The sequence below is a fragment of the Phyllostomus discolor genome, chromosome 5 (assembly GCF_004126475.2).
Source record: "Phyllostomus discolor isolate MPI-MPIP mPhyDis1 chromosome 5, mPhyDis1.pri.v3, whole genome shotgun sequence".
NCBI lineage: Eukaryota > Metazoa > Chordata > Mammalia > Chiroptera > Phyllostomidae > Phyllostomus > Phyllostomus discolor.
In genome coordinates, this window is record NC_040907.2 from 144,632,372 (window position 1) to 144,658,733 (window position 26,362).

At 36.2% G+C, this 26,362-nt stretch overlaps 1 protein-coding gene across 8 annotated transcripts in view; it reads left to right on the forward strand.

The window, feature by feature from the left end:
* Positions 1 to 25,940, forward strand: part of KIF20B (kinesin family member 20B) — a 78,625-nt gene extending 52,685 nt beyond the window's left edge. For 6 of the 8 annotated variants that reach the window (XM_036026980.1, XM_036026981.1, XM_036026979.1 and 3 more), the window contains 11 exons: positions 1,328 to 1,453; positions 2,665 to 2,792; positions 4,463 to 4,618; positions 12,465 to 12,644; positions 13,607 to 13,717; positions 15,835 to 16,032; positions 16,813 to 16,878; positions 18,359 to 18,457; positions 19,071 to 19,221; positions 24,387 to 24,529; positions 25,689 to 25,940. In XM_036026980.1, coding sequence (XP_035882873.1) covers positions 1,328 to 1,453; positions 2,665 to 2,792; positions 4,463 to 4,618; positions 12,465 to 12,644; positions 13,607 to 13,717; positions 15,835 to 16,032; positions 16,813 to 16,878; positions 18,359 to 18,457; positions 19,071 to 19,221; positions 24,387 to 24,529; positions 25,689 to 25,766 — 1,436 coding nt within the window. In that variant the 3' untranslated portion in view covers positions 25,767 to 25,940. The remainder of the gene's footprint in view (positions 1 to 1,327; positions 1,454 to 2,664; positions 2,793 to 4,462; positions 4,619 to 12,464; positions 12,645 to 13,606; positions 13,718 to 15,834; positions 16,033 to 16,812; positions 16,879 to 18,358; positions 18,458 to 19,070; positions 19,222 to 24,386; positions 24,530 to 25,688) is intronic. The other 2 variants (XM_028511689.2, XM_036026985.1) reach the window with 1 other exon arrangement.
* The last annotated feature ends 422 nt before the right edge of the window (positions 25,941 to 26,362 follow it).

Genomic DNA, 26,362 nt, shown 5'->3' on the forward strand with positions numbered 1-26,362 from the left:
TTGCAGCACACCAGGTGAAAATCACTGACCTATTCATTTGATAGTATTTTTTTTTTTAGCTATGATGAGATATCTGTTTAATAGTTGTCTTTAAGTGCTTAATTTTGTTTTGTTTTTGTATATTTCTGGATTCTATCCTGAAGCAAAATGTAAATTATTGGAGGCAGTGACTGATGAAATAATTCTTTTCCTTTACTGTATCTGCCTTTCAAATAATAGGTGGATAGCCATTGGTTAAGTTACCATCGGTGCCCTGGGACTCTCCTAGTTAATAATTAGATACTTAAACTCTTGTTCTAGCCCTCTAGTTTTGTGCAAAATATTGAATGGGAAAGGAAAGGGATTCTTCAAATAAATTTATAATTAATTGCATAACATGAATATTTTGCAAGTCATGCATTTTGAAAGAAAGAGTTTAGATGATAATACTGACTACTTTAATCTTGGGAGAAATTCTGTTTGGTTAGCACTCCTAGCAGCTTACATTAGTGGACAGATATACTGAAAATTAATCATATAATTTTTTCTTATTTTTTATTTGTGTTAAGCTTGCTTTATGTGCATGTTGAGGGAGCCACCTTTTGAGATTTTTGTCATTTAATGTTACTTTTAGTTACCTGAGGTTGACCTATATGTGTTTATAGGTTTGTCACCTCTGACACCAGCAATAGTTTTGGTAAAAGGTATCCCTCAGATGAGCTTAGGTACTATGTGGCCAATACTAGAGGGCACAAAATAATCTTTCCTCTTCCTGTCTTTCTAGCAGATAGGATTAAAATAGATTTCTAAGACATTGTCATTTTTCAAGGGCTGGTTTTAAAAACACTAGAAGTAAATATTTAGCTTTGAAAAATTTTCTGTAAAAACAGTTACTTGAATTTTAAGAAAATAAGTCATATTGGGATGGATCCTTTTTTGTTTTTAAGAGGTAAAAGTTTCAATTTTGGTTTGAGAATATTAAGACTAAAATTATTTTGCCAAGTAATACATCTTCTAAATCCCAAGATTTGTGCTTATTAGTATTAATAGTTTAATATTATAAAAATTTGTTAATTTTATTTGAAAAGATTTCTTTCCATTTGTGCATTCTTGTGATCATCCAAGTGTTCATCTGTACATCAGATATTTATTTGGGGTCTCATCTGTGCCAGTACTGTTCTAGGCATTGGCGGTATAGCAGAGAACAAGACAAAGTACTGTCTGTATGGAACTTATCTTCTGTTATAGTTAATAAAAGTATATTTTAGTTTTTAGAAGAATTCAAGAAACATTGGATAGAAGAAAATGGATGTTAGTAATTTCTAAAATGTTCACCCCCAATTTTTAGATCTAAGTGTTAAAGAAAAAATAATTGAAGACATGCGAATGACACTGGAAGAACAAGAACAAACTCAGGTAGAGCAAGAGCAAGTGCTTGAAGCCAAATTAGAGGAAACTGAAAGACTGGCCACAGGTAAAACAAGGTTGCTTAAATATCTCAAGACGTACTCTTGCATTTTTTAATTTTCCTAGATGGCTTTCCTTTTTAAAGTATTGTAGTATTTATAATAATTCTTTTCTTTTTTTAAGATTTTATTTATTTTTAGAGAGGGAAGGGAGGGGGAGAGAGAGAGAAACATCAATGTGCAGTTGCTGGGGGTTATGGCCTGCAACCCAGGCATGTACCCTGACTGGGAATCGAAGCTGCAACACTTTGGTTCTCAGCCTGTGCTCAATCCACTGAGGTACTCCAGCCAGGGCTTATTTATAATAATTCTTAATGAAATAATATTCAGTATGATATTGGAGCGCCCTGCCATTTCTCTTTCTCCAGTGTGATGAAAATTGTTTTATCTAAGTAAAATTGTGTAAAGAAGGAGTAAGGACATGTTCATAATAACTGGATGATTACCTGCAATGTTCCCCAGATGATAAGAATAAACTTTCACGCCCAGGCTGGCGTAGCTCAGTGGATTGAGCGCGGGCTGTGAACCAAAGTGTCGCAGGTTCAATTCCCAGTCAGGGTACATGCCTGGGTTGCAGGCCATGACCCCCAGCAACCACACATTGATGTTTCTCTCTCTCCCTCTCTTTCTCCCTTCCTTTCCTCTCTAAAAATAAATAATATATATATATATATATATATAAAAGAATAAACTTTCAACTAAATTTTACCTCTGTCTAGCTCTTAGTATCATCTTGTATAAATACTCTGAATCCATCCTTCAGAACACCATTGTACACTTTGAGCATTATTCATTGGTCCTTGTAGTTCCTCTTTTCTAAAATTTGGTAAGAACTCTTTAAAGTGCAACTCTTAGTATAGTTCTAGTTGTGTCTTTTTAAAAAAAATTCATTTATTTTTAGAGAGAGGGGAAGGGAGGGAGAAGAGAGGGAGAGAAATATCGATGTGAGAGAAGAACATAGATCAGTTGTCTCTTGTACACACCCTGACGAGGGTCTGAGCCGGCAACCCAGGCCTGTGCTCTGACTAGGGATTGAACCGTTGACCTATAGGTTTGCAGGATGATACCCAACCAGCTGAATCACACTGGTCAGGGCTCTAGTTCTTTCCTGATCTCTCTTTTTCTGGGCTCTTCTGAGTCTTGTCTGTATCCCATACTATGTATATCTGTAAATGGTATAACTTTTGCACATGTTTTTAAAGCCAATTTTTTCAAACAGAATTGGAAAAATTGAAGGAAAAATTCAAAGATCTGGAAGCAAAAAGTAATCAAAGGGCAAATAAGGAACTTGAGGATTACACAGATGTACTCAGTAAAAAGCTCAGGGAACTTCAAGATGAGTTACAGGTATGATTTTATTTATGTATGTAATCTATATGTCTATATATTATATTTCTTATGAGAGAAGAATTCAGTAAGTAGTTGATAATTAATTTAGATATGGGTGAAATAACTCTTAAGAAGTGTTAATATATTGATATAATTTTTTCAGTATATATTGAAATGACAGGGAGAAAATTCCCAAGATACAAAGTAATTGATAATGAAAATACAAGGGTTTGAGTCTTCAGTTTTATATTCTATAATTTAATAATTAAATTACCGTGTCTTACCTATTTTTCTAGCCCTTAAACTTCTTATTCATTAAAACCTGCTGTGGAGAAAATGACTGTTAGGAAAATTATTTTGATTATTGTAAATTTTTTCAATATGTAATTATTAAGATGGAAAAGAACAGAGTTGTATATTTAGAAACTGAGATATATTCAAAACCATAGTATATAGAAGATATTAGACTTGGTGTTTATGTATTTTATGTTCAACTCCAACATGCTATGTATAGAAGACAACATGTGGAGGAAATATGTTTTGAATAGGATTTACCAAATACCACTTAAAATTTTGTATATTAAGAGTTGCATTCATAACTAGATTTGAGATGGAAGAAAGTGTAATAATGATTTTCAAAAGTTGCATCTAAATTTTTTAAAATTTAGGTTGTATGTAACTGGGTATTGAACAAATACAAAAACATTGTTACTTTTTTTACTTATTAATTTTTTGACATATCTTTATTGTATTTTTTCATTACTATTTTGTTCCCTTAGATCTCCCTCACCCCAGCAATCATCACACTATTGTCTGTGTCCATGAGTCCTTTTGTCACTTTATTTTGTAATTGTTAATTACATAGTCTAGACTTTATCCTTTCCATTGTGAAAACCCCGAGTAAATACTCCATTAATTATGAAAAAAAAGTATTAACTATATTGAGAATATTTACACTAAGGAGCCAGTGGTGTGTTTTCATTGTTCTCAAATGATATAACCATGTATCTTAGATGATAACATTTGTAATTGTGGAATGGACTGCCATAGTTCATGTAGTACAGTGCTTTTAAAAGTTTTTAGAACAGTGGGACATACATTTTAAAGTGGGATATTGTCTTTGTTCACTTGGATTTTGAATGTATAAATTAGATGCTTTTGAACCCAAAGGATCTATGGAAGCCACTGTAGAAGTTATTGGTCAACTATAATCTCTGTCCAGCTGTTTTCAGTGGTCCTTAAACTAATAAATATTTGTCCTATTGCATAAGTTGTTTTTATTTGGCTTCCTATATACCCAGGAATATTTTACTTTTGGAACCATGTAATTAGATATGACCAAATAAGCCAAGTCTTTGTTTTGTTTTCCTGACATTTAGGAAGACTTGGGTCTTTGTAACACTTTCAGGAATTCAAATTGCTCGTTTTTTTTTTCTTTTTCTCACTGATTAAATCAAGTCCTTAAAAGTAGGTTTCATAGAAAGTAAAGTTTATAAAGGAAATACAGTTTAGGAAAGCAAACCACCAATGTTCATTTTATAATCTGAAATAAACTCTGGTGTTGTCATTGTTGAAAGAAAACCACTTTAAAATTTTTAGAATGTGATAAGTTTTATGAAAAGAGTATAAAAATAGATTTTTTTACTATTTAAGCATGTGATAGTTATTTGTACTGTTTATGTATATAGGAATCTGAGCAGAAATATGAATCTGATAGAAAGAAATGGTTAGATGAAAAAATGATGCTAATCACTCAAGCAAAAGAAGCAGAGAACCTACGAAACAAAGAGATGAAAAAATATGCTGAAGACAGAGAGCATGGTTTAAAGCAACAAAACGAAGTGGTTGGTGGCAATTATACTTTCTCTTTGATGTATTTCACCTGCTTTCTTTGGTTTGTTAAATCTATCTCGGGGATTCTTATGAGTCTCTACATGGTTAACTGTTTTTCTTTCTTTTTTTAAAAAATAGCTTTTCTATTTGTATTGTGAATGAAAAAGGGATATATAACAAACCTGACAATCTGGGGCACATGGCAGCCCTGACAAGCTTAGTGACTAAGGACACAGGATGCTCTGGTCACATATTTCTAACAGGCCATGGTGGGTAGTCATGTCCCACGCCCCCTTAGCAGAGGTCAGTCTTTGAGTTCTGTCCATTGTTCTTGTGCATCTAGGATAACATACCTTTGAAATGTCAGAGTAATTTTTAAAATTTTATTTATTGATTGATTTTCAGAGAGAGAAGAGAGAGAGACATTAATTTGTTTTTGCACTCATTTATCCATTCCTTGGTTGATTCTTGTATGCACCCTGACCAGGGATTAAACCCCCAAAACCTTGGCGTGTTGGGATGATGCTGTAACAAATTGAGCTACCTGGCCAGGGCCAGAGGAATTTTCTTTTCTAGATCCTCGAAGGCACAACTGCAGGCACTAGAGCATAAGACCATCAGAGCAGGAGACTACAGAACCCCTCATTATTGTCTTGTTCCCTGCATACTATCTCTGTGTGCTGTATATGTTCACAGAGATATGTTCATTGTTAACACTGCTGTATCCACCAATATCAAAGAAAGAATTTCTCCATTTTGCTTTTTATTTTTATTTGTTTTATTTTTTAAATGAATTTATTGGGGTGACACTGGTTAATAAAATTATATAGGTTTCAGGTCTACAATTCTATAACACATTTTTACATTGTATTGAGTGTATACCACCCTAAGACAAGTCTTCTTCCATTACCATTTATCCCCCTATATATACAGTCTTCTACCTCCCATTCCCCTTCTTTTTATTTAATCCTAGAGATTTCCCTACTTTGCTGTCTTCTGCCCACTTAATCTATCACAGTGGATTTCATTTATCTTCTTTTGTTTTCTCCTTTGAGTCTAATGCATAAGAGTAACTGCAAAGCTGCCATTCTTCTGAGCATTTTCTCAATCTGTTGAGATCTTGCTTCTGGGCATGCCCTGAGAAATTTGACTCAAATAAGCTCTTATAGAACTTTTTAATAGGTTTTGGATGTTCTTTCACTGACAGTAAGATGACTCTTCTGTCTCAATTTACCTTGCAGTTCATTTATATTCTTATTTTATTTTTTTTCAGTTTATTTAGCAAATTGGGGAAATATCTAATTACATTTCTATCTAGATACAGAACTTAAATTTCCACCTTTTGACTGCAACAGGGTTATTCCTACTGTATTGTGAAACTTTTCTTGTATCTTGAACTGTATGTTCTAATAACAGGGTTTGTATATTTCATCTCATACACTAATTTTATCATGAGTTTTTAATAAGTCAACTAAATCATTTCTAGAAGAGTGTAGGTAGAAATAACCTTCAGTTTTGCCTAGCTTTATGTCCTACCAGTCCTATCTTAGCCTGTTTTATTTCCTCCTGTTTTAACTGAGACTTAAGTCTGTTTGAAACCCAATGTTGCCAATCAGAAAAAACAAGTTAAAAAGGCACCATTGTTCTTATGGGAGGTACTGAGCAACATAGTAACATTATCTTTAAATGAAAAATGATTTTTCTATTTACAATAATAGTGACTTGGCAGTATCACATTGTCACCTGTTGGTATTTCCTTTGTTTATGACAATTTTACTGATAGCAGCTAAACATTTCAGTGAAGATAGGAATGTTAATTTTCAGTAAGTTAAGAATGATTTCCAGGTGATTTTTAAAAGCATTTTAAGCTTTTATTTTGAAATCATTTTATTTGCTGAAAAGTTGCAAAACTAGTATAGAGAATTCCTGTAGACCCATCACATACCTTCTGATGTATCTTACATAACAACAGTACGGTGATCAAAACCAACATATTAATGTTATTATGGTAGGGTTAGCTAAATTAATGGACCGTTAGAATTTCACCTGTTTCCCCACTAATGTTTTTTTTTCTGGGCCAGGGATCTGATCCAGGATGCTACACATTTAGTTGCCACATTTCCTTAGAGCCTTTTTTGTCATCTGCCAGATCATGTGAAACTAATACTTGTCATCACTACAGCTCCAAGATGGCAGTATATTTCATTTCATGTGCCACCTCCGCATGATCAGAGGAGTATACCTTCAGGAAGTGTTGGTTGAGGAGGATTCTGATGATAACAGGAAAGGTTGTTACAGGTTCTTTGTTTCTGTCTTACAGCCCAACAAACTATTCTGGGCAATAATAAGATGCAAGAAGTGAAACTGAAACTATTGGCTGTCATAGTCACTCCAATTCCAAACCAGAAATGGGGCCACTTTGTTTTCTTACTTAGTGGTCCCTTGGCAGCAATGCCAGCCAGTAAAGCTACTTTGAGTGTTTAATCCTAGAGAAAGCTAGCTTCTTCCTTTTGCCTATGTATTTCTTTACAATTATTATTGCAAAGCCAATACCCACTTTACCACCCAGTGCAAGAAATAGAAACATTGCCATCACCACTGGGGTCCCTCCTGCTTCTTTCCCAGTGGTACTACTCTTCTGTCTTTAATGTTTCAGTTTAATGCTTTAGTTTTGACCACTGTTGAATTTTATGTAAATGGAAATATACAGAATGCACTCGTTTGTGCCTAGTTTTTTTCACTTAGTATGATCTTTGTAAAGATCATCAATGTTGTTGCATGTAGCTAGAGTTACTCCATTTTCATTGCTGTATATTTCAGCACATGAGTATACTATAGTGTATTCATTTTAATGTTGAAGTTATGTGGACTTATTTCTGTTTGGGGCTGTTGAGTAAATTCTGTAAACATTTCACACATTTCCTCTAGTGCATACATGCATGTATTTCTGTTGTGTGTTTAGTCAAGAATGGAATTATTAGCTCATAGGGTATACAAATGTGGAACTTTAGTAGAATGCCACACTGATCTTCAGAGTGTCACTGTAAAGGGACCAGGACAGAGACCAAGGTGTTTCTGCCCTGATACAGTCTGGAATGTGGGTTTTTGACTTCTTACTGGAAAGATTTCATGACACAAGTCCAAGTGACTTTGAAAGTATGTGTACTAAAGCTAGGGAACAAGGAAGGGCTTAAGATAGAAGAAGCAAGATCATAGCAACAGGAGTGAACCTAGGTGGAACTGCTTTGGCCCTTTGGGAACGTGAGGAAGATTGAGCTTAGGTGAGGCTGACTTGGCCCTTTAGAAAGAAAGTCACAGAGACAGAAGAAGTGAGTCATACTGGGTTGAGTAGACTCCGGAAACAAGTTACAGAGGCATAAGGAGGACCCTTGAGGACAGGTTCAAGGGGTTAGCATGGGATGACCTGCCACTGCCTGCTGCTCCCCTGGTTGTAAGTCTCCTGGGAACCTTTAGAGTTTAGAAAGAAAGCAAAGATACACACCTGAGACAAGAAAGGGATGGGGGGAGGCACACGTGTGCTCAGGAAAGCACAAAATGGGTCCTTTGTCTTAAGGGTTTTTATCTGTTTTCTAAAGGTGGGAATTTTAGGGGAGTTCTCGATTAGAATATTACCAGCTTTCCTGGTGTTTCCTTTGATATGCTGATGGATCAAAAGGAGCACATGGGGGACCAGGGTCTATTCTCTGGTCAGCTTAACCTTTAAAGAATGTCACCAGAGAGGGACCAGGATCAAGTTGGGTCTGCCCCTGCGTGGTCTGGAATGTGCAAACTATTTGCTCTTGTGTCCTTGGTTATGGAAGATAAATTTTAGGATTTATTACTTGGCTGTAAATTGCTCCACCTTGTTCAGCTGTTTCAGTTTCCCCATTCCAATTGCCAAGGAATTTTCCTGGCTGCTTACTAACCTGCCTCAAAAGTAGTTGTATCCATTTGTACTCCAGTTAGTATTGTAGTTGCTATATATTTCTGCCAACATATGGTGTTGTCAGTCATTTTTTATGGCTTTACTGTGCTTTATCCTGATTACTAATGAGGTTGAAGATGGTTTCATTTTTCATTGGATCTGCTTAAATGTGCCCCCTTGTCCGTTTTTCCCTGGACTTTCCCTCAGCTTTTTCTTGTTGGTATGTAGGAGTTGCTTATACATACTGGATAGGAGTTCTTTGTCTGCAAAGTGTTGTGAGTACCTTCTTTCAATCTCTACTTTTTTACTCTTACTACTTGTTCTATGAAGAATAAGTTCATTTTCCCAGTCTTTCCTTAACAAACCTTGAGAACAGGGATATCCAGTCTTTGGGCGTCTCTGGGCCACACTGGAAGAAAAAGAGTTGTCCGGGGCCACACATTAAATACACAAACACTAATGAAAACAAAAAGGTCTCACAATGTTGTAAGTAAATTTACAATTTTGTGTTCAGAGCCATCCGAGGCTGCATGTGGCCCATGGGCCGAGGGTTGTACCTCTCCTGCTCTAGAACATGTAGATGTTCTCTTAGGCTCTGTTTAGGGTTTTACTTTTCATATTTACATCCTAGAATTGGTTCTGGTGTGGGAGTGAAATAGGGGCGAAAGGGAGCAGAGTATGCCTCTTTGGGCTATTGGTTATTTTAGGCTGCTGGTTAATTTTAAAAACATCGGCTCTGAAAACCAGGTAGAAGTTACCCTTTATAAAAGGACACATATTTATAAGGGAAATTTCCGTTTGTAAGTGAGTTTCCTTCATTGTACTTGGACTGCTGTCTCTCTGAGTAGAAAAGGTAGGACTTAAGTCCATGTAACAGTCTTACCCTTGTCCCCTTGACTGATTCTCTATGTCTTCAGCGGAAGGAGGTGTTGAAGGTGATGGCGTCCACCACTCCGCCATTTTGGCAGGTTACTATTCGTGGGTCTTCCCCATGTGTGCAGGAGGCATTCAGGTTATTAAATTTCAATTTGCTTTTCTCCTGCTTTTCTGTCTTGGGTTAATTTGATTATTAGTTGAACTGGAAGAACTTAAAAGGTAGAGGATAATTTTTCCTCCCTGAATGGGGTCAAGGCTTTTTTTTTTTAAACTTTGGGTTAACAAATTATCCTGGTAGTATTTACAGAAAAAAAATTGCTTTTGCACTATTCTGCAACTCTTGTCATATAAATCAGTTGTCCAAGAGTTAACTTGGAGGGTTGGGTTTTATGTTTTTCTTTTTTATTTGGCTATTTAGTTGTTCTAGCACCCTTTGTTGAAAAGACTGCCCTTTCTGTTAGGGTGGTCAGTGACTCAGGCTGTGAAAGGATTCACAAAAAGAAGAAAGTGTAGAGAGGAAAGATTCTATTCAGTTTTGAAGGAAGGAGAGGGGCGTGGTGTGGACAATTACACAGGCACTGAGGGGCAGGGCCTTGAGTTTTTATTGAGTTACAATTGGATTAAAAAGGGTGGAGTGGGTGCTGTTGTGTGGCCCATGGGCTGTTAACCTTGTGACTCGAGCCTGCAGTTTGTTCCAGTGTTATCTTCTGCCTGTGGCTGCTGGGAGCTGTTAGTCCTGTTCTTGCTTTCCAGTAATTTCCAGTCCTGGGACACAGGCTCAGAAGAGAAAACTGGCAGTCATGGTTAACAAGATCACAGGCCTGCTAGGCAAATGGCGCCACAATGGCAAGTGGTGCTGGCTTTGTCCTTTCACTTTCCTCCATTGAATTTATTTGGTGTTATTGTAGAATTCCAGCTGACTATAATTTGTGGACCCTCTCCTCTGTTCCATTGATCTCCATCCTTATGCCAGTATTACACGTTTTTGATTATTATAATAAGCTTTAAATGATACCGTGTGACTGCTCCAATTTGTTAATTTTCAAAATAATTTGGACTATTCTAGATCTTTTGCATTTCCATGTAACTTTTAGAGTCAGCTTTTTCATGTCTTCACATACATACATACAGATATACACACACACCTGCCCTGATTTTTATTGAAATTTCCTTGACTCTGACAAAAAAATTTCTGACGTATTCTAAACTATAATACAGATTCCAGAGAGTGAGAGAAAAAGAAGTTCGCGTGTTAATAACTGTGGGCCAGCTCTGACAAAGGACTGCTCACATTCCTGTATATCTGTAGGAATTCAGGATTCATGTTCAGGTGATTATTTACAAGATTATCCAAGAGATCATAGCCAGGCACCATTGAACCCCAGGGGCCTCTGCTTCTTGTTTATACATGAACTTTTCAATCTAATGCCTACAGCCAATCTGTAGGAACAGACGCATTTCTTCCTTGCTTGATTCTGTGCTTATCCCAGAGCTGGCCCTGGTTTAGCTTCTCCCACCGCCCCCTGTTTGTCTATCACTAATGTAATCCTTTCAGAAGGCACCCCCGCCTTGCATGTACACACACACGACATATAAAGAGCTCAACAGCTCCAGGACTGTGGACATGTTGTCTTCTCACCTGGCCTTGCTGTTGGTTGTTCAGACTTCATGCCCCACGACCAGGTTCACATTTGCCTGCATGCATCAAAGCTAAACATAAGATGGGAGCTTGTAACAAAGAAAGTATTAATTTTTAGGAAGTGGCTCACCTGTGGAGTTACAGGTGAGTTAATGCTCAAAGACCTGGCATTTGGCTGCTAGGGTACGGGTTTTATAGAGGGGAAATCATTAATCATGGTGACTATGGGAGTGAGAGTAGTGGGTCTCTACTGATTGGTTGGTGCTAGGTGGGGTGGGGGAAATTGATCATGCACCCGAATCTGAAATCAGCATGGCCGTGCTTAGTCCGGTTTCCCTGCCTTTCTGGTCCTGGAACTGAAACGCACAACTGAAGCCTAGATGTTATCTTTAGTTTGATTAAAACTGTGTCTTTGTGGTCATTAGACTTTGTTCCTAAGATTATTTGGTGCTAATTAGAAGTCATTGTCCTGAGCACTTAATGATTCAGGGGGTAGACATGCAAGGGAGGAGACAGGTGAGTCAGGCTGCTGTATGAGGCCAGTTTGAATCAAAAGGGAAGGAAGGAGAAAATGTCATGTTAAAGAAATGAAGTTTTTATACTGTTACACTGTCAATGCCTAATAAACCCTCTTTAAATTAGACTTAAAACTGTGGAAATGAAACATTTTTGTTTAACAACTCTTACAGATCTATTTGGAGAGAATTGAAATCTTAACAACATTGAGCCTTTTGATCTTTTAACAAATTATCTCTCTATTATTTAAGTGTTCTGTAATTTCTTTCAGCAGTGTTTTACAGTTCATTTTAGGTCTGCACATGTTTGTTTTATTTTCATTATTGTTTGTTGCTATTAGTTTTTTTATTTGTTTTACTGTAATTTTACCCTCTTATTTCTCAATACTGATATTATTTTAAGAGCTATAATTGTTTATTGAAAGAGGTGACCAGCATGTTTTTTGAAATGATTTGGGCTAGGGTGCCAGGGGTGTGCAACATTTTGGTTTCACTGCACCACACTGGAAGAAGAAGAGTTGTCTTAGGCCACATATTAAATACAATGAGACATGAAATCACAAAAAAATCTCAATATTTTAAGTTAGTTTACGATTCTGCGTTGGGCTGCATTCAGAGCCATCCTGGGCTGCCTGCGGCCTGTGGGCCTCAGGTTGGACACCCCCAGTAGGCATAAATGACAGCATGTGGACATTAAATACATATAAAGACATTATGCATTTTGTTTCAAGGGTACAATAAATATTTTTTTATTTTTTATACAATAAATGTTTTATTTAGGCTATTTGTTATGCATCTTGTTCACAGTTATATTTATTGTTACTTATAATAAAATTTCAAAACAATTTTAGATGCATAATGTTTCAAGATATGCTCTAACATTTTCTCTCTTTCCTGGTTAGGAAATACTTACAGCACAGCTGGCAGAGAAAGACAGTAATCTTCAAAAATGGCGAGAAGAACGGGATCAGCTGGTTGCAGCTTTAGAAATACAGCTGAAAGCATTGATGTCCAGTAACTTACAGAAAGATAATGAAATTGAACAATTGAAAACAAGAGTCACATCAGAGGCTTCTAAAACAGTCAGTAGAATCTTGTTCTCTCTATGCCTTTTTTTAAACAAATTTTTCAAAATTGTTTGATTAACTCCTTAAAGGTTAAAGAAGTAAGTTTCAGTAGATCAAAGGGGAATCAGTGTGAAAATTTATTTGGGTATTTCTTGTGAATTTTGAGTTTTTAGACTTTATGATTGATTCAGAGATATGTTGTCTTCCTAGTAGAGTTGTGGAAATTAATTGAGAGCATTTATGAAATCAATTAGCACAATTTTTACCTCAGTGCAAGTCAGTACATGCTATAATCTCCCCATTATAATTCAATAGAATCTTTTTTATTTGGTAGCTGTGGGTAAGTGACACAGAGATGTATTTGGCTTTTGATTTTGATGGCAGTGATGAGAAGGTCCACATTGGAATTTATCAAGTTTAAAAATATAATCTAACACTTCTTTAGAGATTCTTAAGTAGGGTTTGGGAATAGAATACAACCCGTGGCAGAAGGTGGCATGGACAGTGTGCAGCAGAAGAGGTTTCATCATCAGCATAGCCTTTTCTACTGTGGGGCTACAGCTGCATTTCCAAGACTCTAGATTTTCAAAATTGTGTCATCAAAGTTACATCCCAACTCAGTACAGACCTTGAGCGTGTAATTTTCTATTTCCTCATCTGGAACAAGGATTCTTAACAAATTTAAATTTAACTCAGTTACAGTGAAAGTAAAATGAGGGTATATATGTAAAACACCTTGGAAGTTGAAAGTAATTTTCCCAGTTCTCTATATCAGACACAAAAGAGGCTGGAAAATTGCCCAGCCTTTCCTGAGTCTCTGAGAATGAGAGAGAGGAGGAAGCAGAGTTACATGGGCATTGAAGTCTTTGATTACTTCCCCTATTTAATTCACCTACATCTTCACTTTATGTTCTTTAGGTGAAGTGTTTTAATTTATTTTTGGTTACAATGGCTTGTTGCTCTAATATTTACTTTAGGAAAAAGAAACTGTGGATATCAAGCCCAGACCTATGAGTTCAATAGATCTTGATGGAGTTAAAACTGTACCTCAATCAACAAGTGTTGAAATTTCCCGCAATGAGGTAGAGGTGGGTATTTGGGAACACAGTCTACCTTTTTACTCCCTTTACCAGTGACCAAACAACACATACAAATATAATGTAATCAATTGTTGGAGGTACTTTGCTGTACAATTAGTTATATATGCTCTTAGCTGTGGGAAAGAAAGCTAAAGGCTTTTGAGGAGAGGTGAAGTTCTTCTGGGAGATTAGGTCTCCAAATACTAATTTCCTCTCAAAATGATACTGATCTCTTTTTTTTTAAATAACTTTTTTTTTTAGATTTTATTTATTTTATTTTTAGAGAGAGGTGAAGGGAGGGAAAAGCCAATGTGTGAAAGAAACATCCATTGGTTGCTCTTCTCACACCCTCACCTGGAGACCTGGCCCACAACCCAGGCATGTGCCCTGACTGGGAATCGAACTGGTGACCATTTGGTTCACAGGCTGGCACTCAATCCACTGAGCCAGAGCTCAAAATGATTCTGATCTCAAACAACAAATCTGTTAATGTAAACAAACTTCTCAGTCAGAAATAGGAAAAAATGGATGCATGATTATTTGGCCTCATAAGAGATCCCTTTAGTTAGCATTCTATTAAATGTGTTTTTTTAATCATTCCCATTTAATAACTTTGTCACCAAATCTTAATAACTCACAATGAATTTCCATAATTTGTAGTGAGTTTAGGCTTCTGTGAATCACTTTGGATAATAGCTTCTCAGATTACATATGAAATAGATAAAAATTCTATGTCATTTAAGGTTTTGAAAATAAAATTAAATATTTTTTAACACATTTATTGGAAGCATTTAGTGTTGGGAACCTTGCTAGATACTGAGAATTTATAAAACATAAATAAGATACGATTGTGATCCTCAGGACGAAAGAATCTAGTAAGACAGATATATAAATGACTGCCTTGTTGTACTTCACCGTTTGGGCTAAGTGTTGTGAACAGAATGCTGAGAAGAAACACCGACTAAGGAGGATACGATGAATTTTGTCTGAGTGATTGTGAAGGCAGTAGCAAAAGCAACATTATCCAGGGTCCTGAGGGTGAATGGCATTTTACCAAGCAGAGAATAGGAAGAGAAGGGCATTTTAATCTAGGGAAATAACATGAGCCATTCCTTTTCTCTTGGCCTTTCCCTGATAGCTTTTGGTAGAGTTTCAGATAATTAGCATTGACCTTAGAGACTAATGCAAATTATATTGTTTGTAGAAAAGATTGAAGTTGATCCATAAACAAGATTAATTTTCGATTGCATAGGCAATTGTGTGGACATTTCTTTCTCTATAAAGTTACATATTCTGTCCTAAAACACCCTGATTCCAATTTCCTATTAAAAACTCCAGCAGTTATATACTTGATGGTTTTGGAGAATGGTATTGTTAGGCTATTTTGCATATTTTTCTTGCCTTCATGAAATCAGTATGCTCAACTGGGCTGAGATTCCAAAATGATTCATTAACCTAGCTGATTTGGGGAGGTCAGCTGGATCTGTATGTGGCCTCTTCCTGTAGCTCAGGCTTCTCCCAGCACACTGGCTAGATTCTGAGGCGGGGCGTTTTGAGGAGGGGAATGTTCTGTAAGTTAGTGTTCCAAGAGTGCGGAGTAGAAGTTACAAGGCTTCTTAGGATTGACCCTCAAGAAGAAGCAGGATGTTACTTCCACCACATCGTATTGGTTATGGAAGTTATTAAAGCCAGCCCAGATTCAAGAAAGGAGAATGAGACTCCATCTCTCAATGGAAAGAGTAGCAAAGAATTAGCAGCAAACTTTAATCTACTATAAACTAGGTGTTTATTAAAAATTCTAGACATTTTCCTTGTAGAGTTCTGATTTAGTAGATTTGTGGTAGCATCCAAGAATCTTTTAAACAAACACTCTAGATAACTTTTAGGATCATGCAAGTTTGAGAAATACTTATCTCTAAGTTTCCCTCAATTTTAATGTACCGTGTATAAGCTTGGAGAGGGTAGCCGATAATGCAGCCTCTGTCCTTGCTCTGGGGAATTCGACCTCGACACACTTTTTTATCTTTTCTAATTCATTATCTTTGATAGGTATTTGAGAGTTAATTTTTTGTGATTTATAAATTCATATTCTGCAAATAAGGTTTGTCTTTTTAATTCTGTTGTAGGATGAATGTATAGTCCTTGACTCTTGTGAAGTGTCAACGGAAAATAATCAAAGTACTCGGTTTCCAAAACCCGAGTTAGAGATTCAGTTTACACCTTTACGGCCAAACAAAATGGCAGTGAAACACCCTGGTTGTACCTTACCAGTCACGGTTAAGATTTCCAAGTCTCGGAAGAGGAAGAGTAATGAAATGGAGGAGGTAAATACTTAACTGATGAGTGAATTTAACAAGCAGACATTATTATTAAGTTCAATTATATAGTTAAACTCTCTACACTGTCCTCCTATTCATAAGCACTGCTGTTAGAGACCAAAATCATAACTTATGGCATATTCTGTCCTCTTTAAGAATATCACTGTAGTTTAATAATCTTCAAACAAAAGGCTTATGAATAGTAAAATACATAGCTTATCCCCTATTTCAGTGCAGTTGTGATAGTTCAAATGATGGTGGGTTCTATTGGAGAACTGTTGCAATTTATCAGTCCTGTTCAAACTGAGCCACTTTCCCTCCAAGGGAAGAGAAAATGTATGATTAAAAAAATTAGAGAAACTGAAATGGCTATCTTGCTTCAATGTAATCTTTGTTCTTTAACTAAAATTTCAGGCCTTGTCATAACTCTGTATGTTCTCTTAGCAGTGAAATTCTTTTTCTAACAGCCAGTGTATTGAAATTTGGAAAATTTGGACCTCTATTTAGTGGCAGGCTAAAAACTGTTTGCCCCTTCTTATTGTAGCTTTTTAATTATAGGGTTATCAAACCCTCTACCATGTCGCATAAACTTTCTGCCCTCAGTTTCCTCCTTTTGGAAATAAAAGAGTAGATATGTTTAAAATGCTTAGTTTTTCCTCTACATGTTGTAGATAGGTAATAAGTGGTAATGTTTATTTTAAAAGCAAATTGATAATAAGTTTAAAACTATGTATAACTCCAGCATAATAACTTTATCTTCAACATTTGTTTTTCACTTCTTTAAAGAGTACTATATTTTCAAGTCTGTGGAAGAGAAATAGTATTAACTATACTCCTGAGGCTCTCTGTCAGGTAATAAATTTACTAAGTGGATATTATTCATAAGTAAATATTCATTTCCTGCTACACCTAGAACACCTTTAGAGGTTGTTTTATAGAGCCTTAGTTAACTTTTATTCTATATTTAATTTATATTTAATACATTTTAGATACAATTAAAGTACTAAATACTTTAATTTTATCATCTATATTGACTTTTCCTTGATTTGTTCTTTTCTTAGGGAAAAGGGAAATTTGTATACACAGTGTGTTAAAATACAGTTATCCACTTTACTGTTGGTTTGTACTCTCCTGTACTCTCCATGTGTATTTAAGAGTAGATGTACAGGTTGTTGTAGGCAAATCATGTAAAACTTGGAAGTTTTCATTGATTTTGCTGGCTCTTCACTGCTGTAATAAACTGAGGTCCTCATGAAAGTCATCTGCACAGTGCTGTGTTCCGTTCCAGGGAAGACAACAAAGAGCTGTTTATCGATCATACAAGTGTGATGGAATTACAGCTTTTCTTCATTATCTGCTTCCCACGGTTCCATCTGTCTTCCCCTTTAAGGAAGTCTGTTTCTTATGATCCTTCACGGCTTCTACTTGATGACTTGAATTCTGAGGTTCAGTCGTGATCTTTTCTCTGCTACTCTTCTTGCCTTTTTTCTTTTATGCTTATAATCTTTGGTATAACTAGGATTTGTACAGTTCAGTTCAGGTAATAATACCACAAAAGGCTCTTCCTAAGATGCCATGCCTGTTTATTAGGGAAGACAGTGTGTTTCTTAATTTTCACATTTTACCTATGTTTATACTGAAGATTTTTGTTTGTTTTGATTTTACTTTGTTTTCAGTGCTGCCAAATTTCAGTTAGAGATCTTAGACACAGATGCTTTGTGGGATTTGGGAGTTGGAGAAGGGGCAGGTATATTGCTGTGCTATATTTTATAGATGGGGTTCAAATAAAAGGTGTTATCCCTTCTAATCTGCTTCAGTTAGCTTATAATTTCATTTTATATGGTGTGTGAAAAATCCATACCTTCAATCATTTTGCAATATATACATCTATTAAATTTGCACATCATGTATCTTAACCTTACATATGTTATATGTCAATAATGTCTTTATAATGTTGGGGGAAAATTCATACTTTTAGTCAGGGTTTCTCAACTTCAACACTATTGACATTTGGTACTAGATATCTCTTTCTTTAAGAAGGCCGTCTTGTGCATCATAGAGGTGCTTAGCAGCATTCTGGCCTCTACTCACTAGTTGCGAATAAAACTCCACTCCCCCCAGCAATGACAACCAGAAACGTCTCCAGACATGCCAGTGTCCCCTGGAGTCAACAACCACCCCTGGTTGAGAACCACTATCTCCCTTCCTTCCTCCTTTCTTCCCTCCCTCCCTCTGTCCCTCATTTCCCCTCCCTCCCTTTCTTCTTTCCTTAGTCTACAGAAAGAAAAAAATTGTCAAGAAATTAACCAGTGCTGAAATATATTATTTTTAGGACTTGGTGAAATGTGAAAATAAGAAGAATATTGCAACCAGAACAAATTTGAAGTCCCCTGTTTCTGAGCATATAAATTCTCCCAAAAAAGAACAAAAGGTTTGTCTTTTAATTTGTTCAAAATTGACCATTTTAATAACTTACATTTATAAAGTAGAAGATGAAAATAAAGATGTCAAATTTGGTTAGTAATTATCCAATTATGTCCAATTATAACTTATTTATCTCCTTTTTCTGTTCATCTAATTCAGATGAGAATGTAAGCTTCAGCATTTGGTCGGTAGCAGGTACTTCCTGAAGTGTTCACTTCTCACTTAGCAGTTCGTCTGTCACACTCACTTTGCCATTCTCGGGCTCTTTTATCCTTCTCCTCATATTCTATTTTTTTTTCTTTTAATCCTCACCTGAGGATCATAGAGAGAGGGGAAGGGGGTGGGCAGAGAGAAAGGGAATACCAGCTGCTGGCCCCCCTTCCCCATCCTGCAACCTAGTTATGAGCCCTGACTGGGAGCCGAACCCACGGCCTTTTAGTTCACAGGAGGACGCTCCAGCCAGCTGAAGCACACCGGCCAGGGCCTCCTCATGTTCTTAATCACAAATTCCCCGCCTGAGAATTCATAACCTGTGCCTGGTCTCTTTAATTCAACTGTGGCTGTAACTATTTCTTTCTAAAATTCCTCATCAACAATAACCAAAAATGTTTATTTATTAGGCTTCTACACGATCATCATCTCAGAAAACATATTCTTTACGGAGTCAGGCATCTGCAATCAATGTAAACTTGACCACTAAGAAAAAAGAAGGAACACTGCAGAAATTTGGAGACTTCTTACAACGTTCTCCTACAATTCTTCAATCAAAAGGTGTGTAGAAAATTAATTAAATGTCCTTTAGTGTTCAGTATAGGATATTTCCTAGTATCTGATTGGTATAAACTCAACAAAGGTTATTATATTTCAAGTATACATTATATTATTCTGTGTTAGGTACTATGGGAAGAAACAGGAAAGGATGATATGCCTGGGTGTTCACTGTGTAATAAAGAAAGTCCTGTATTTAAGTAATTGATCCAGAGCAGGCTGCTTAGTGTAGTTACTGGGAGACAAGTAAAGTGCTGTGGTAGTACTGGAGGGAAATGAGCTACCACATTTTTTGGACTATAAGATACACTCCCCCCAATTTGTGGGGGGGAAGAGGGGTGCATCTTATAGTCTGAATGTAGCTTGCCTGGTGAGGGTGTGTTCTGTTACTTATGTTATTAAATATTTCACATTTTTGCTTCAAAATTTTTTTCCCTAATTTCCTTCTCTAAAATCCAGGTGTATCTTACAGTTGGAAAAATTCAGTATTCTAATTAGGGGCTATGGGAAGGTTTTATAGAAGAGATGGGATTTAACCTAGTAATTGAAATGTTGGCAGGGTTACACCTGCTAGAGATAATCATTGTTGTTCGTATAATAGTAAATATTCTTCTAGTGTTTTTTTTTCTATGTATAGATAAACATTACCTATTCATATAAATCAAACAAATCTATAAAACCTATTGAGTTTACTTAATGCTTTTTTCTTAGCTACATTAATACCTGTTATATTAATATATGCTCAGGTGTACACTTCATATCTACATGTATACATAAACAGAAACATTGTGTGTGTGTGTGTATACACATACACATACTCATACATCTACAAGAGGGAACAGTTTTGACACAAGTAGAATACTAGAAAAGTATAGGGAATGTGCAGGCTATTCCAGGTAGCAGTATGTGTTTGGCAGGTAGAATGTGGAGAGATTATTGGGGAGACGAGGCAGGTGGAGGAGTCGGTTTTCATGAGATTATCTGAGTGATAGCAGTAGGATAAATTGGAGAATAGAGATAAGGAGAATAAGGAGGAGTAGGGATATAAAGGCAGGGGACAGTTGAATTGATTCAGATAGGTTATGTAAAAATACTTTCTGTAAAAATTTTTATAGAGGTTCCCAAACTTTCGTGGTTCCTTAATAACTCAGTAATTTTTTTTCATTGTGCTCCTGCACCCAAAGAAAAACCTACTAGTTTTATCCATTTAGTACTTAATGCCAAACAACGACTGAAAATTCAGCTTCTGAAAATCCAGGTTACAAAGATATGTCATCATCAAAAGGAATGTGATGTAGTACTTTGAAACTGACCTACCCTGAGCTACTGTCTCTGTTAGTATCCAGAGCAGGCTGCTTCACGTAGTTGCGGGGATGGAGAGAGGACCTGTGCTCCTCTGAGTTTGCGGCAGCCTGTGTCAGCCCACAGCGGGAACTTCCGACTTACCAGGCCCTTTTGTATATATTTTTCAAAAAATATATACATCATTTAAAAGCATAGTTTGCATAAGCATAGATAATATCTGGAGGGACAAATAGCAAAGTGATAAATGTCTAAATTTGGAGGGGCAGAACTTGTCGTTTTAGGTTTTTTAGATTTTCATGTATTTTATTTAAAGTATATTGATAATTACTTTGATGTTAAAAAGAAATATGTTTACAAGGAGAGGGAGGTACACAAACACTAACTGGCTCCCTTACCTGCTTGACTCAGTTCCTTAACAGCTTTTCTACCTATATACCTGGCATGGATTTTTTTAAAAAAATTTATTTCTAGGAATATAAGACATCCCTATTTTGGATTGTAACTACAATATATAGCTGTTGTTAATCAGTTGAAAATATAAGGAAAAAAGAAAATTGAAATTCATTATTTCATATCACTGGTCTTCCAATTTTCTCGTCTATCTCCTACCCATTCAATATATGGGAAACTGATCTTTTCAAAGTGCAAATTGAATTATTTGAGCTATCATTTCTTGTTTTCTTTTTCACTGGAATAAAAGTGCCACAACTGCAAAATGTCTGTCTCGTTCACATTCTCAGTTCTTAGTATAGTGGCTCCAGGCCAAAATCCTATGTGTGGTTTTGTTTTTGTTTTTAAAGACTGACCATTGCAGTGGCTGATCATTGTGTGGCAATTGCAAAGGTTTTACTGGTTAGGCCTCCTGGGGGGAAGTGGCACTCCCTGCACCAGTGCGCTGCCGTCTCTGAAGGGAGTTACAGTCATGGGCTCAGGCCGGGGTCCAGCCAGGCTCTGGCACATGCCTGGATTCCCAGCCTAGGTGCCTTCATTTGGAGCCTTTTATTTGGGTGCCTTGAGCAGAGAACTTCCTCAGGTGTCTGCCAAAGACCTTATGACAGGTAAGGGGAGGCAAACTTGAAGACACCTTTCTTCACCCTAACTCCAATTTCCCTCTCCTAGCCCTTCCCTCTGGCCTCCAGCCCCGACGCCCATGAAACAATAAGTGTATAAGCCTTTTGTTCTTCTGGCAGTGAGACGGCCCTCACTTCTGTGCTAATCCTCCTGACCTAGACCACACAGTGTGCTATGGGAAATAGGGAAAAGGGGGTGAGTGGGAGCTGGTGATTCCTCAGGGGCAGCTTCCTGTTCATTCTATTGCTGTAAGTGCTTAAGGCCTTTAGTGTTACTTTCATTTTGGCTTGTCTTAATTGGCTACTCACATCTGGCAACTCAGCTCTCAAGCTCAGCTGAGCCCTGGGCAAGTAGACTCTCAATTGAGCATATTTCCTTAAGTGTTTTTTTTCTGTATTTTTAAGTATATTTTACTGATTATGCTATTATAGTTTTCCCTCCTTTATCGTCTGCCCTGCACCCCCCAACCCTCCAGCATTCCCTCCCCTTAGTTCATGTTCATGGGTTGTACATATAAGTTCTTTGATTTTTTCCTATATCATTCTTAACCTCTCCCTGTCTATTTTATACCTACCAATTATGCTTCTTATTCCCTGTACTCCCCCCCCATTCTTCCCCTTCCCTTCCCTGCTGAAAACCCTCCATGTGACGTCCATTTCTCTGATTCTGTTCCTGTTATAGTTGTTTGCTTAGTATTTGTTTTCATTTTTTTTTAAGTTCAGTTGTTGATAGTTGTGAATTTGTTGTCATTTTACTGTTCATAGTTTTTGATTTTCTTCTTTTGATTTCTTAGGTAAGTCCCTTTAACATTTCATATAATAAGGGCTTGGTGTTGATGAACTCCTTTAACTTTATCTGGGAAACACTTTATCTGCCCATCCATTCTAAATGATAGCTTTGCTGGGTAGAGTAATCTTGGATGTAGGTCCTTGCCTTTCATGACTTCAAATACTTCTTTCCAGCCCCTTCTTGCCTGTAAGTTTTCTTTTGAGAAATCAGCTAATAGTCTTATGGGAACTCATTTGTAGCTGTCTCCTTTTCTTTTGCTGCTTTTAAGATTCTCTCCTTATTTTTAATCTTGGGTAACTTAATGATGATGTGCTTTGGTGTGTTCCTCTTTGGGTCCAACTTCTTTGGGACTCTCTGGGTTTCTTGGAAGTCTATTTCCTTTTCCAGATTGGGGAAGTTTTCCTTCATTATTTTTTCAAATAAGTTTTCCATTTCTTGCCCTTGTTATTCTCCTTCTGACACCCCTATAATTTAGATATTGGAATGTTTAAAGTTGTCCCAGAGGTTCCTAAGCCTCTCTTCATTGTTTTTTTTGAATTCTTGTTTCTTCATTCTGTTCCAGTTGGATGTGTATTTATTTCTTCCTTTTGTCCCAAATTGTTGATTTGAGTCTCAGTTTTTTTCCTGTTACTGTTGGTTCCCTGAATATTTTGCTTTACTTCACTTTGGGTAGCCTTCATTTGTTCTTTCATTTTTCGACCAAGCTCAATCAGTTCTGTGAGCATTTTGATTACTAGGGCTTTGAACTCTCCATCAGATAGGTTGGCTATCTCCTCATCGCTTAGCTCTCTTTCTGGAGTTTTGCTCTGTTCTTTCATTTGGGCCTTATTACTTTGTCTCGGTGCACCTGTTAAGTTGCAAGGGGGCGGTGCCTTAGGTATTGACCAGGGCAGGGCAACCTTCCTTGCTGTGCTGCAATGCTGCCTGTGGGGGAAGGGCCAGAGATGGAACAATGCTGCTGGCTTGCTCTGCTTTAGCCCCACTTTCCAGTGAATTCTTGTGTGAGACTGGAAGTTTCTCACACTGTGACAACCCCTGCTGTAGTCCACAGTCCGCTCTGAGTCTCAGTTTCCCATTCAGCCAGCCCTGCCCACTCCGTCCACTGCCTTGCCACAGGTTCTCTCTGTCACCTGTCTGCCCCCACTCACTCCTACCGATCTGGTTGGTCTGGTTGACTGTTTCTTTACTTCCTTGGTTGTTGGAGTTCCATGCAGTTTGACTTTCTGGCACGTCTGGTTCTTTGTTGTTTTTAAATTGGTTGTTATCCTCCTTTTGGTTGTGCGAGGAAGAAAAGGGTTTCCACCTACACTTCCATCTTGGCGGGAACTGGCAACTTTTTTTTTCTATTGTTTAAAAACACAGTTTAGTATATGTATATGGTTTTTTTTATCCAGGAGTTTCCCCAAATGGAAATATACTTTATTAAAACCAATATGTGCCTATTAAAAAACTAAAACAAATGTATAAAATAAGAAATATAAAAATTCCTATTCCACTTCCCAGAAGCAATAAACTGTTAGCAATTTGCTTTCTGTCTTTTACTGTGTGTGTGTATATGTATGTGTTAACTACAAGTAAAGGGCTCACGATTAAAAACTACCTTTACTTAATAATTATGTGGGCATCTTTACATGTGAGTACTGACCTAGATCTACTGCCTTGTTTTTAATGCTGCATGGTCTACTCTTATGTATCCTGCTTCTTTATTTAACGTAACATAAACCTCTTTCAAGTCATTAAGAATGGATGAGTTTTATTGGTGGTACTATAATTTATAATCAAATGATATTTTACTTATTTGCTTTTGCTCTTAATCGTTACTTTATGTTTATTGGGAATTTAATTTTTTGTTTGTGAATTGTCTATTCATGACCTTTCACTGTTTACAAATTACAGAGGTTTTCTTTAATTTGGTATGGTTTTTGCTTTATTAAGAATTTTAAACCTTTCCAGTTAGAAAATTATTTATTTCAGAAATTAACTAATAAATATAATTTTTATAGCAAAGAAGATAATTGAAACAGTGAGCTCTTCAAAGCTCTCAAATGTAGAAGTAAGTAAAGAAAATGTATCTCAACCGAAACGGGTCAAACGGAAGTTATACACAAATGAAATTTCATCTCCTATTGATATATCTGGCCAGGTGGTAAGCTGCTTTTTCAGTTTTCTTAAACATAAGAGTGTTCGTGTTATTTTTAGTTTTGATACTCACAACAATTTGAATTTTTGTATAATTTTGTATAATTTAAATTTTTACTCTTTAGATCAAATCTCTTAAAACATGCTTTAAATATTATATTTCTGATATTAAATGTGTTAAATTCATACTAATTAAATATAAATGTGGCATTAATGCAAATTCCATACATTTACATTTATAAGCTAATCAGGAAAATTTTAATTCCATCAATAAAATGATCACTGTTTAGTAATTTATTTGCTCCCAACATCTGTTTTTCTTGTTATCTTTACTACAGAGTTGTACAAATCTGGGCATATTTGTGCCTGGTAAAAACACAGACTTGATGTTCAGTCATTTCCTCCCACCTTTCCTCTAGGGCTTCCAGGTTCTGTTGAGAAGAGACTGTAGTTTGTCCCTCTGACTCATTCTCCTCACTCAGAACAGGCTGTGCTGTTATAGGGAAAGTTCTGATTTTTTGTCATGCTTACATTTGCCTAGTGGATGAAAGTGAAAATAGAAAAGTAATTAAAGGAATAGCTTTCAGCAGCAAATGGCCAAGAAAAATCAGGGGAGAGAGGCTTTTTTTTTGCAGCAGTAGCTATCAGATATAAGGTAGACGCTTAAAAGCAAGTGGCAAAGAATTGGGGTCAATTAGGACATGCTGTTAGAAGTACTGTTCTCTTCATCATTTTTCGCCATCTGTCTGATTAGTACATAATTTCCTCCCTTGGCTGAAATTATTTCTTTTTTAGTTACAATATAGTGCTCTTTCAACTTTGAAAGCTATATAGTTGCTGCAAAAGACCATTTCTTAAAAATTATTTAGTCACAAGTCACAAGTTTCCAAACATTTTAGTAAGTATTTTAGGCTACATATGGCCTGAATTTAATATAGAATGTAGATTATTTTAATTCTATAATAAAGTAGTGTTGAAAGAATCTTTTACAAAATCTATGACTTTAGGAAGCTTTTTTTGGCAGAAGAGAATATTCCTGTAGCCCAAGAGGACAAAACAATATAATGTACCTATTTCAGTTACTAAGCACATGAACATATCTTACTAATTATAAATATAAGTTTTTATTTTTATTTATTAAAAAATTGTGTAATTGTTGATTTCAGATTTTGATGGACCATAAGGTGAAGGAAAGTGATCATCAAATTCTCAAACGACGACTTCGAGCTAAAATAGCCAAATAATTCATTTTGGAGAGTGTTGTAATGTAAATTTTATATTCCTAATCATTGTAACTTGCATCCTGATTTTAAAGATACTTGTATATATTATGGTGTGTAATCCCTTTGTATATACAATGCTATTTTATACATAGTGTACTTTTAATTCAATAAAGAAGATAAGTCAACGATAAATTGCCTGCTTTTCTAAGGGTTTTTTGTAACAGTTTCTTTTTAAATTGTACGTAATTTCTTATTATCCCAGTGGGATACCATCCTAGGAAAGATGGTATTATTTTTCATTTGTTTTTCTAGACATAGATGCCATAGGTTATTCAATTTACTTATATTTAACAGTGTCTTATGAATTGGTTTTAATCTGTTAGGAAGTACAACTGATTTTGCATATCTGTTTGAATTACAGCTAAGATCCAGGGAATAAATGTGTATAGACCTCCTATTGACCAAATATGTATAGTAGTTCACCCTTATCCACAGTTTTGGTTTCCTTGGTTTTAGTTACCAGGGTCAGCCGGAGACCAAAAATATTAAATGGAAGGTTTCAGAAATTGTTATTCAATAAATCCTAAGTTTTAAAATTGCACACCATTCTATATAGC